Source organism: Patagioenas fasciata, chromosome 3 (assembly GCF_037038585.1).
Source record: "Patagioenas fasciata isolate bPatFas1 chromosome 3, bPatFas1.hap1, whole genome shotgun sequence".
In the NCBI taxonomy this organism is placed as follows: domain Eukaryota; kingdom Metazoa; phylum Chordata; class Aves; order Columbiformes; family Columbidae; genus Patagioenas; species Patagioenas fasciata.
In genome coordinates, this window is record NC_092522.1 from 91448572 (window position 1) to 91461414 (window position 12843).

General features: G+C 42.0%; 1 protein-coding gene across 2 annotated transcripts in view; it reads left to right on the forward strand.

The window, feature by feature from the left end:
- The first annotated feature begins 933 nt into the window (after positions 1 to 933).
- PHIP (pleckstrin homology domain interacting protein) overlaps positions 934 to 12843 on the forward strand; it is a 106955-nt gene continuing 95045 nt past the window's right edge. For both annotated transcript variants that reach the window (XM_065833506.2, XM_071806844.1), the window contains exons 1-6: positions 934 to 1126; positions 1265 to 1323; positions 1501 to 1530; positions 1676 to 1735; positions 12075 to 12225; positions 12336 to 12434. In XM_065833506.2, coding sequence (XP_065689578.2) covers positions 1081 to 1126; positions 1265 to 1323; positions 1501 to 1530; positions 1676 to 1735; positions 12075 to 12225; positions 12336 to 12434 — 445 coding nt within the window. In that variant the 5' untranslated portion in view covers positions 934 to 1080. The remainder of the gene's footprint in view (positions 1127 to 1264; positions 1324 to 1500; positions 1531 to 1675; positions 1736 to 12074; positions 12226 to 12335; positions 12435 to 12843) is intronic.

Sequence of the window (12843 nt, forward strand, 5' to 3'; positions counted from 1 at the left end):
AACGGAGAAAAGCGCTTTTCTGCTCGTTTGGGGCTCGTTGAGGTTTCCCCCCCCCCCCGCCACCTTAAACCCAAGGCACGAACCGGGCCCAGGGCACAATGTTGCAAGAATAAGAAACAACAACGCGTGACACCGGCACTTACGCGCAGATGCCAAAGCCGCAGCGCCCCGAGGCCCCCGCGGAGCTCTGAGGGAGCCCGGGGCAGCCGCAGCCCCGCGTTCCGGAGGGGCCTGGCTACGGTGGATGGGGGAGCCGCGGCGAGCAAGTGGGGGGGGAGGTCGGTCTGGGCTTCCTCAGCCCGCCTCCCCCGCGGGGCCGCGCTCCCCAGGGGCATTTTGGCTTCGCTCGCTTCCCATTTCTGCGACACTGAAACTCGGTAACTTCCAGCCTCCCCGCCGCCGCGAATCGCCGCTGCCCCGCCGCGGCCCCTCCTCCCCGTGCGTCGTATCCCTCCGCGCGCCGGCCTCCCGCACCTCGCAGAGAAAGCGCCTTTCAGCCGCCAAGCCCGCCGCTTCCCGCCCACCCAGCCGCTGCCGCTCCGACATCTTCTGCCTCAGCCCGCCCGCTAATAAACACGTAGCGCTCGCCCTCGCCCCTTCTCCCCTCAGCCGGGCAGCGCCAGGGGCCGCCGCGGCGGCGGCGGCGGGGCGGGAGAGGGGGCAGGAGAGCCGGGCTCCCCCCTTCCCCGCTGGGCCGCCTCCACCGCCGAGGACCGAGGGGAGCGGGGGAGAGGGAGGGGCGGCGCGCTGGGCTCGGCACGAGGGGCCGAGAGGGCTGAGGAGAGGGGCGCGGAGGAGGGGACTCTTTCTCCGGGCGGAGGGATCGCGCTCGCTCGCGCTGACTGGCGGCGGCAGCAGCAGCAGCAGCAGCAGCGGCGGCGTTGGCGGCGGGTTGCTGTGAGTTGTTGTTTCCTCCTCCTGCCCGTGGGTTGAATGGTGGAGCCGAGACTCTTCCTGGTGAACGAACAGTGACAGCTACCGGGCGGGCGGACGCGTTTCGCTGGGCCCCGACGCTGCCGCGGGAGCGCGGCCCGAGCCCCCCTCCCCTTCCCCCCTCCCCTCCCCGGTTTTCGCCTCGCCATGTCCGGGGACGGCGGCAGCAGGCACACGGCGGAGCTGCGAGCGGGTGAGTGCCGGGGAAGCCGCCGTGCGGGGCGGCGGGAGCCGCGCGGGAGCCAGAGCGAGGCGGCGGGGAGGGGGAAGAAAGGCGAGCCCGCGGGGAAGGGGCGAGCTGCAGCCCTCACCGCCTCTCCTCTCCCCTCAGAGCTCTACTTCCTCATCGCCCGCTTTTTGGAGGACGGACCCTGCCAGCAAGCGGCTCAGGTAGGGATGGATGGATGGATGGATGGCGCCGCCGGGCCTGGCGGGGAGGGGGCGGCCGGGCAGGGCGGCGGAGCGGGTGACGCGCTCTCAGCCTCGTCCTCTTTCTCCCTTTTTTCTTCTTTTAAAACCGCCTCCCTTTCTTACCCCCCTACCCCCCTGCTTTTGTTGTTGCTGCAGGTCCTGATCCGAGAAGTGGCGGAGAAAGAGGTAAGCGGCGCCGCTCGCCCCGCCTGCGGCCTCCCTCCCCCTTCCCTTGCTCTCTCCCGCTTCCCCCGCCCCATCCTGGGCACTGCTGGGGGGCTCCCCGGGGGAGGGGAGCCGCTCACAGGGTATCCTCTTCTCCCTCCCCCAGCTGCTGCCCAAGCGGACCGACTGGACGGGCAAGGAGCATCCCCGGAGCTACGAGAACCTGGTAAGAAGAGCGGCCGGGGCCGGCCGCGGTGCGGCGGGCAAAGTTTTATTTTTCCCCTTACTCTCCATGAGCAGCCCAGTAAAAAAATTGAATTTCCCGCAAAAAAAAAAAAAAAAATACAACTAAAAAAAAAAAAACACACAAAAGTTGGGGGATTTTTTTAATATTTTTGTTAAATACAACCTCGGCCCCCCCTCCTCCTCTGCCCCGAGGGCAGAAGCAGGGGGCCCCGCCGGCGCGGGGCGGGCGGCGCGGGGTAAATAACAACAAGCGCCCCGATGCGAGAGCCCCGGGCTGGCCGGGCTGGGAGGAGAGGAGCGGTACGTCATGGACGCGGTGCGGGCGGGCGGGAGCCGCGCGGGGCGGGGCCAGCGCGGGCGGCAGCGGCAGTAGCGGCGGGCAGGCGGCTGCCGCAGCCCCGGGCCGCCGGCAGGCGGGGGCGCTCTCGGCCGCGCCGCCCGCGCACACAATGGCCCCGCGGCGCGAAAGACCCTTCGTCCCCCATCCCCCGCACAAGCGGCCGCGGTAGCCCCGCGGTGTCCGGCTGCGGGACAGCGGGAGAGGTTGCTCGGGAGCTCGGGTCGCAGGTCGCTGACGTTTTTTCTTCGCTGTTGTGTTAACTTGGGTTGGGATCTCCATCGGGGGGGAGGGGGGGATGGGTTTGTTTGTGGTTTCTTTCCTGGTTCCATGTGTGCTGGTAAGGTGCATTATATGGCTTTGCGTTTTTATATACAATGTATCTGGTGTGCAGGAAAAACTGGCCTTGCCAGGTTCACATGACAAATTTGACTTCCATGCTTTTATTGTTTTGTCCTTTTTTTTTTTTTCTCTAATTCTTCCAGTGGGTGCCTTTAATCTCAAGTGTAGATCAGTAGTAAAAAAAAATATTATTTACAGTGTTGTGTTTCTTGTTAGCAGAGAGGGGCCTGGATTTTTTTTCTGATATGTTGTGAGCTACAGTAGTTGGCAAAACAGCAATTAAGGTGTCTGAATTGTGTCTGTTAGCAACTTGTTGCTAGTATTGTTTTCATAACAGGTGCACTGTTGTACAACTTAGTGTCTGAATTTCTGAATAGGATTTCAGGGGGGACTGAGCCGTGCCTGTAATGTTCATCAAAGAGAGATTTCCCTTCAGGCTTTCTGGTTGATTATCATAGTTCTGAACTCTAGTATTTCTGAGACTTAGACATGTGGAGGGCTTTTGAGTTCACACTAAAGGAGACAGAACAATTTCCATCTGTAAAGACTGTAGGCTTATACGTTATTTTGGTTATATTACAAGTGTTACAATATCAGTCATAAGCATTTATTGTAGTTGGCACAGGTCTGTTACACTGCATTGGTTTTCTCTGAAACAACGGCTGGATTGGCCCAGGCATTTTAAAGCATGTGTTGTGGAAGAACGTAACAATACTTTTTAATTTTCCTGAAATCAAAGATCATGATGAAATTCAGCTAGGAATTTCAACATGCTGATACTTCTCTGTGATATATGATGCTATTCTTATTTATTTTTTCGTTAGTGAGACTGTAAGGCTGTATTATCTATTTTCAACAATGACCAGAAGTTGCTTGGTAAAACTTCAAATGAATCTCTCTTTTATAAATTATAAAGAATTGGAGGTACTGTCTTAGTGCGGAATGGATTTTTTTCTGTGTAGTCAGAATATAAAAGGATGTGAAGAAAGAGCAAGTAAGGAAAAAAACATTTTAAGCATTGAAGTAAGAAGACTTGAGAAATAAGTTCATTCAGACTCTTCTTTCTAAGAAACGTCTTTTGTTTGTTGAAATGCAGGTAAGGAATAATTCAGTCAGAATAGGTATGTAATGGCATAAGATGTACTTCCTCAGAATTTGGACTTGATCCTGGATACATAAATTTGGCGATGTGATGCTGTCTAGGTCTTTCCACTTTTCCTAGTTTTCTGTTCTTAACAAAGTTATCTTAAAGTTCTTGATATTTATATGGCCTTTTCCACCTTGTCCCTGCCTAGATGTTGGGAGAGAGGGGAAAATAAATTGGTTACTTTGTTCCTGATGTTCCTGATCCATCCCCTCTTTTGCTCCTCCTTCAGTTGTCAAAGATGTGTGAACTTAGTATTAGTTGACATTTTAGGCTTGTGAAAACTGACACAGAAGGACGTTTGCAGGGTGACAGTTACATTTGATACAAAATAAATGTTTTTCACAGTGTCGTGTTTCATTAAACAAAAACTTGTTTATCTCAAACCAAAGACTCTTTAGCTTTAAAGTTAGAGGCTGATGATGAGCTGACCTTCTCTTTCTCTTTTTTTTTTTTTTTTTTTTTAATTTGAAAAACATTTCCAGCTTTGAGATGCTGGCTCTCCTTTCTGAAGGAGGCATGTTTTATCATGTGTTGTTACCACTTCTCAGTGGTAACAAAGCCTTGAGCTTTCACCAAACTTTATACAAGGGCCTGAAAGGACGAAATCTAAAAAATAAAAATACCGGTAAATGTACTGTTACATGTCTGATTTTTACTCTAGGAAGGAGTAAAGTCTCTGTGTAACAAGGGATGGAATTTAATCCCAGGTGTCTGCATTGTTATTTGCAAAATCATGCCTTTTATTATACATCCTTTTAGGTGGATATGTTTTCAAGAGATTAATAATCCTGGTCGTGTCCTCATTTTGGAAGCATTAATTTTAGGAATTACTTAGTAGAGTTAACTTCCTGTTATTAGAGTGAGATTTACAGCCTTAGATGTTTTATTTCTGTAGCCTAATTTGTGTAAGTAATATTAAATCAAATGCAATTTTTATCTTGTGAATTACTTGCATTTTTCTGTTTGGTCAGTGATGGTAAATGTTTCATTTTCTTATAAGCTAACACCATGCTGTGCAGGCTTGTAATGCTACAGAATAATAGATGAGTTCAGAAATGCCATTATACTGTGTTTTATGTTCTTAAGTGATTTTTCTTGAATTCAAGTATTTTTATATTTTATTTTTCTACAGTCACCATTTGTGGTATAAACCACTGCTTTGAGAGCGTAGTATTGCATTTCAGAGTGCCAATCTTGTTTTTATATTGTCAGGATTAAGATTTCTATTTGTGCTGTAGCCAAAACCTTTCTGAGAATTGAGTCCCAGGTAGACCAGTTTCAACGTAGGTATACTAAGGGTGGTGGGACTCTTCGGTAACATATCAGAATGTTTTGTATTCTCTTGCATTTGTTGTGTAAACGTACTAATTGTAAGTCAGCTATTTTTCTCTTCTTTTTAGAAGACTGAGAATTTCTCATTATGGGGAACAGAAATTGAGGCGTTTTAACACTTTAGCACAGCAAAGCACCATTGTGAATTGTTTATAGATTGTGGTTAAGGATATTTAAGTGTTGTGTGTAGTTAGTCTTTAAAACACATTTATTAGGGCCTTGACACGTGAACAAGCTATGGTGCAGCAATTGACTCCAGGGTAATTATTATATTTTTCATGTTGCAGTAGCTGCTCTTAATTGTATGCTGTTGATGAAAGCCATGCATTTTTGCTGCATCCTTTGTGTAGGCACGAGTGCTTATCCAAATGTGCAGTCAGTTGGATAAGGGAGCTTGAACTGTCTGGAAAATGAACTGTAAAAAAATAATTTTCAGATGGTTTGGCTCTGCTTTTGTATGCAGCAGCATTGTGGGTCCTGCCACCACTATGAGGGAGGGAGTAGGAGTGCGTATTGAGGAACGTGTTGGGGTTCTTCCTTTTAAGAGGGGTGGTACAGCATGGTTGGGATTTTGTTGTTTGTTCGTTTGGGGGTTTTTGAGGGATGGGGTTTGTGTGGTGTGTTGTTTTTTTTTTTTGTTTGGTTGTGTGTGTGTGGTGTGTTGTGTTTTTTTTTTTTTTTTTTTTTTTTTAAGGTCTTGTAGGGTACAAGTGTTGTAGTGTATATGTTCAGAGCCAGCGTGGTTACTTTCTTATCTGAAGTATTCATACAACTGTCATTTTCTCTATTAAATTAGAATTTTTTTGTGGTTTTGGTGGGTGAGGAGGGAGAAGGCAGGGAATTCACAACAAATAGGAAGATGGTGCAATGGGTTTAGTAGGGAGTATGCCTTGTTGTTCTTTGTAACTGTTTACTACAGTTTTGCTAACTTTTTTCGCTTCCCCTCCCCACAATTGTTAAATATAGTTATAAGTGAAAATGACAAAATTCTGTTCTCAGGCCATCTCCTTGTTCCTATGTTTTGGTTGTGCAAAGGTACATTCAATTAAAAAGAGTATCTGTACAACTGGGACACTAAGTATGTTAACACTATTTCATTGTCCGTATAATGTCTAACATAGTAAAGTGTTTTAGGCAGCATTGTGATTATCGTTTAATGATTGTTTCTTAATAAGTAACCAGATAATAAGCGGTTTGTTTCTTCAGGAAATCTTGTGCTGTAAAGGTATTCAAAGAAACAGGGAGCCAAAATAAAACTTGCATTGAATCATTGAACTGTGTCATCACCCAGTTTTCATTATGAACAGTATTTTGGGGAAAGTCTATACATGTTTTGGAAGGTGGTCTGAAAGACTTGGCATTGGAGATAAGGAAGCCTGTGAAATGATTGTGATCCTTAGCGGTGTTTTTGGTCTCATTGTCAGTGCTTCTCTTAGAGATACATCAACATAAATCCTAAAAGACAAACATTTCTGTTCTACAGATTATTGCCATAACTAGGAATTTAGGTGGTATGAGAGCCTCTCTGTTCAAACTGTTACATTTTGATGAGGAGGAACTCAGCTGTGAAGTGCCACACATTTGTTCCACGGGTAATCAAGAGGGTTGGCTAAGTCAACTGTTCTGTGCTAGTTCTTTCAAACCAAGACTGAGAAACACTGATAAGAGATGGGCTAAAGAGGAATATCAAGTTTCTAAGGTGTACCTTTTAGTTAAAAAACAAACAACCAAAACAACAATGACAAAAAAACCCCAAACAAAACACACCACACCAAAACCAGGTTCAGGTAATCTAACAGTAATAGATGTAGTTGAACATCTTAGTCCACAAGACTGAGAATGCTACTACTTTCTATACCTTCTCATGTGGCAAGTAGCAAGCTTGAAGCAGTCTGTTTATACTAAGGTCTACTCCAGCCTCCTACCTATTAAAAGCATTAAATAATTGGAAAAATAGTATATTCTTGGGATGGCTGGTTTCATACAGGTCTGTTTCATTAGAGAAAAAAGTAATCTTGCATTAAAAGAGTAGGCATTCCTGTAAGAAATAGTGGCTAACTATCCATATACAGAAGTATGCTCAAGCATAATTAGAAAGTACATGAGAAATAAACATGTTTTGGGGAAAATAGTTAACTCTCCAATTCTCTCTCCCCGTTGTCTGTTGCCACTTACCCCACCAAAACAAACTGACAAACAAAAACCCACAAACAAAAAAGCCCCAACCAAACCAACAAACAAAAAAACCCAAACAGCAAAACTGACCAAAAAACCCACAAAGGAACAACAACAAAAAATACCACAAAGAGAATCAGAATGCTTCAGAGAAAAGTAATTGTACTTTATTGCAATTCTTAATCTTAAAGAGATAAGGCAGTGCCTTGTGGTACTGGGTACTCAATTAGATTGATGGTCTGATATTGTACAACAATTACTGTAATTCAATTTGGAGCTTGTTTTGGGTAGTGTGTTATGTAGCAGAATAGTTAAAGCTGGGGTAGCTGCTGGTATTAGTAAGATTGAGCTCTCGCATCTTGAAATGTGGGTAGCTGACTGACATAGATTTGGTTGTTAAATGTCCTTGGGTGGAAGTGTATTTTTCTGAAACATGTTTGCAGTCAAACTTGTATTTAAGCATATTAACTGTTAGCATGGGGGAAAAAAATCAACAGTACTTGAGAGAACATTTTGGTATGCACACTGGTGAGAGCAGAATCCAGAATAAGGTCATATTTTACTTGATGTGTAAAACACTGGCGGCAAATAACTGCATTATATATGACAAATTTAACTAAAGAGTTTGGGTCAAATCATGATTCTGTTGATGCATTCATTGTGATTCTGATGCTAAATTATTCTGCAGAGTCATGCCGAATGAAAATATAAGCACTTAGGTCTATTTCAAAGGTAATAAAGATTTGAATGTTAGTCCGAATGGCTGTGTAGCTGCATTTTGTGTATTCCCATGCTGTTTGTTTGGCATAAATAAAGCTGGGGTAGTAGGTAAGGGGTGAAGTTGAGGGTAATGCTGATGCTTATTTTCTAGAAAATATTATTTGTGCTTAAGATCTGAAAATTTGTACTTGCTAACAGTTCTGATTTTTATTACAGTAATGTTTAAGAAATGTTATTAACTTGTCTCATGTGAAAAGTCTACTTGAACAAAAAGAGGTCATTATTATACTTGTAAAAGCATATCCTCTGTGCCTTTCTGTTGGAAGAAAAGAGCAGAATTAGATGTTACAGAAAACCTAATAGGAGGAGGAAAAAAACAGCTAGAATTTCAGCTAGGTGGGACTGGTGGAGGAAAAAAATCAGTGCTGTTTATATACTGTTTGATATCACAGTTTTGGCATAAAATTGTTGTTTGTAGAGTCCAGTTTTTACTTTCAGTTTAGAACTGTATGAATTTTAAATACTTTTCCATCTGTTATTTTTTCCTTTTGCTTTTACTTTCTCCTCTTGGAATCAGAGATTGATAGCAAGCAAATTTCCATCATTCTATTCAGTTTTCATGAGCTTTTCTGTTTCTGACAAAGCTTGTAAAGTGTCCTTTTAAAAATTGTATTTTTTTTTTTTTTTGCCACTTAAATCTGACTTGAAAGTACTCTTGTCTGGGTTTTGTTGTTGTTGCTATTATTTATTTTAGAAGGACACAGGGTAGTAGATTACATTTCATGTTGGTTTTAGCTTCTTTTAATAGTTCATCGGTGGAGGAATTGTTTCCTGGTAGGCTGTACCTTAGAACAATCCAGAGAATTTTAGCTGCAAAAAGTTGCACTTTTGTAATTTAATGTATCAGTTGAACTTCCTTACCTTATCCTTTCTTGAGGTGTTGATACAACACAGTGGTTCTCTTTTCTGCATTTTTTTTTTTTCCCTTTTTCAAAAGGGATGAATTTGGACTAAGATGAATTTATGTTATACACTTTTTTTTTTTAATTCGTGGCTTCTACTGTGATGCCAATAGTCACACATAAAAATGAACACTGGACCAGGCTTTCTAGAGAGGTGTGTGATGCCCCAGGTCTGTCAGTGTCTGAGGCATTTGGATGGTGCCCTTCACAACGTGCTGCAGCTTTTGCTCAGCCGTGCAGTGATCAGACAGTTGGATGAGATGATGACTGTAGGTCCCTTTCAACTGGACATGTATTAATATTGTTAAAAGAAAATTATTTCTTTCTGATGGGGAAGTAAGTACTTCATCTGGAGAAAATTTACTTAATAGCCTACTTTTAATAAATTAAGTTCCAGCATTTACTACTTTATAGAAGAAGAAAAATGAAATAGAAATCCAAATCAAACCCCTAATGAAATAAGAGGGTTTTTTCCCTAGCAAATTTTATAGTGAAATGGAGCTTCCTTTATTTTTAAGTTTCTTGTGTGTGCTTTGGTCTTATATAGGAAAGTGAGAGCCAAATGTTGACTCTGTATGAATGATTAATGAAATAGTTTTATAAAGTTTCTGGAGCTGTCAAGTGTTTAGATGGACAACGTCGCTTTAATTTTTTTTTAAGCATACAGCACACTTAGTATTGTTGAATCAGTTTGTTAGTGAACTGGTTGCGAATGCTGCTTAGTGAAAAATGACTATTCAGACAAATGCTGTGGAGAAGCATCACAAAACTACCGTGTAATTTGTCATAAATACCTCCTTTCACGTAAATGGACTGAAATGAGGAAAGACTATAGAGTGGGTGTAAGGTATATATTAAGATAAGATCTTCAATAGATATGATCAAGAGTAGTTCAAATAAATCCCCCTTTCCAAAATGTTTGCTTTAAAAACTGCACATGGAATCGAGCCTACCTAGTTTCTGCTAAAATAATAAAGTGAACACATGGCTCATGGCAAATCATGAGAAGCATGACTCAAGATGTCAGCTGGCTGTAGTTTGGAATGCGTCAAAGCCGATTTGCTTCATTTACTTTATGTTTTGTGCATTTGTGAGGATGTGTAGAACTGAAGGGTCTTCAGCAGGATAAAATGACAACTGCGTTGCATAGGTAGTTCTAGTATTTGTGATTAAACAAAAAGTCACTAATTATTTACCTTTGCAGAATCTGAACTTGTTTCTTGGGTGTGGAGTCCATCTTCAGATAGGGTTATACAAAGGACAGTATTTGTTAAGATTTACACTCCTTTTCAAAGGAACGAAGGAGAACAAAAGCTGAGGAAATCGACCTGGGCTGTTGATAGCAGAAGCTGTACATAACTTTGTCGCTACTTGTGGCTATTCTGGTATTTCAGGGCTCTCAAGCTTACATTTTGACTGCGATTCCTACTTCAAATAGAAAACAAAACCAAAGTTTTGAATTCAGTGGATTATTTTTTGCCACTCTTCTGACAGGGTGCCTGTCTGATGACATTAAATTTAGTCATTTTATATGAATTGATCTGTACAATCAATTGTAACTTTATTAAAAAAATATTGCGAATGTTTTTTAAAGAAAAGCCTTTAAAAAAGGTGTGTGAATTTTGTAAGTCATATAAGTTTTAGGCATTCAAATTCAGACAGCTTGCAAGGCCTTCTACAGATGTAACATAATTCACAGAAGAAAAGCCCTGCTTTCCTGGAAAACACTAGGCTAAACATTTGCCTGTCAGTGGGAAGTAGTGAATGAATCTCTTATTTTACTTTGCTTGCTGTGCAGCTTTTGCTTTACCTATTAAACTCGCTTTATTTTAACCCACCAGTTTCTGCTCTTTTACCCTTCCGATTTTGTCCCCCATCCCACTGTTGGGGGGGTGAGCAAGTGGCTGTATGGGGCTGAGCTGCTGGCCAGGGTTAAACCGTGACAGAAGCAAAAGAGAAAACTTTTTCTCCTTCACTGGCAGGTTGCATTGGTGGTGGTGGTAATTACTGGTGTAAGCGAGGCCTTTCTAGAGCCTAGGTTTCAGACATCTGCACTCTTCATGTTAACAAACAGCTAGAACATGTGAAGCGATTACAGTGTGTCAGCAAGATAGGAGCATATTTCATGAAGAATGAGGTATATTTCTGTTAATTGAGCATAATACAGAAGTATCAGTCTGCCTGAAGTGTCAGTCACAGCCTTCTCTAGTTGAAGAATAAAAGAACATCATGAGCTTTTACTGCAGTACATTTATTTTTTTCTGCAAAGTAAAACTGTAAAGACGTATTTCAAGCTATATGAAGGATAAAACTACTACATGCTACGTTCTGTACAAGAACTGAAGAAAGCTGAGTTTCTATCCTCCCTCGTAATTTTATTTTTTTTAATTTTCTTTGTTGTAGTTGAAGCTGGTTATACCTGATGCATTTTAAAAAATGCCATTTCTTAACCATTATTCCTAACTATTATTCTTAACCAGCTATTTAATTGCATTAATAGGATTATACTGTAGTCATGTATATTTCAAAGCTTTTTTCCTTGTTATGTAAGATGGTCTTCTGGTCTAGAGTTATAGTAGTCCAAATGGATGAACTCGTTTTGTCTGCAATCATTAGTACTGGTTTAACACTGTTACAATCAAGTGGGGAGATGTGTTGCTGATAATAGGAGCTTGTTTTGGTACTGTGCAGTTGAAAGCTATGAGCAGTTACAAAAGCTGGCCATGTTCGTAGCCTGATAGAGGACCATGTATGCCAAATTTAAAGTGGTGTTACTTAAGTGAACATTTTAGTATAAAAGCTTTAGATGTAAAAAAAAAAAAAAACAAACACAGTTGTGGAACTTTGACGTCTTTTAACTTAAGTGAGATGAGGCAGAATGTTTTTGCATCGTTTTCTAGAAAGCTATAGTATTTATTGAGGGTATGTGAATCTTCCATGAATTCTGTAAGTGTTGCTGTCCTTACAATCTATGTCTCATCTTCATCTTGCACAGAGAATTGACCAGACTGCTATTTAAATATAATATTGAATATATACTTTATTTTTCACTGTCTGTGACCAACCATGCCTTGAAGTCAGAAAGTAGTAAATATCAACAGTTCTCTGTACAGTGTGGCATGTGCTGAATACAGGAATTAATTAGGACCAGCTGGAATGAATTATTGTACTTAAAGGTCATTATTTGTTTTTATCCTTAATATGCTAGAATTTCTTAAGAATTTGTGTAACCAGATTAAACCAGTAATTCTTCAAAAATATTGTGTTCTTTATCAGATGTGTTGTTTGCTCTTTCATAAAATAGGTGAAATACTACAGACACTTGGCACCTGATCACTTGCTTCAAATATGTCATCGACTTGGACCTCTTCTAGAGCAAGAAATTCCCCAAAGTGTCCCTGGAGTGCAGACGTTATTAGGAGCTGGCAGACAGTCTTTACTTCGTACAAACAAAAGTATGAAAATTTGATGAGATTTTGAGAGTTCTTGATTTATCATGCCTTTTCTGTGTTTTTGCATTAAAAAAATGCTTGCCTGTGTTTATTGTGTAATTCTTTTTAAACAGGTTGCAAACACGTTGTATGGAAGGGATCTGCTCTTGCTGCACTACATTGTGGGAGGCCTCCAGAGTCCCCTGTAAATTATGGCAGTCCACCGAGTATAGGTAAGTCAATTTTATTATGGCATTGCCATTGTGATACCTAGCTCCTAGGATTATTATTGTGATGATGAGACCTAAGTAGTAGTTCTGTTTGTATTTGTCCTTGTTAGTGTCATGTACCTTACCTTTAGTATTCTTTTTGTTGAGGTGTTGTAGTGTTGTATTTCCCAGTTTGTGTGTATGTAAAAAATAGATGTTGTAAATACCTACAGTAGTTTTGCTCTGAAGCTAATTTTATCTTTGATGTATGAAATGGAATAAAATATATTTCAACAGTGAATACAGACAAATACAACTCTTTAATAAAAAGATGTAATGAAGGGGTCAGTAGATACAGAATTAGTACTATTTAGCAACTTAAAACCAGGACAGCATGACGTGCTCACATAGTTTAGGAGAATAAGTCATGTAA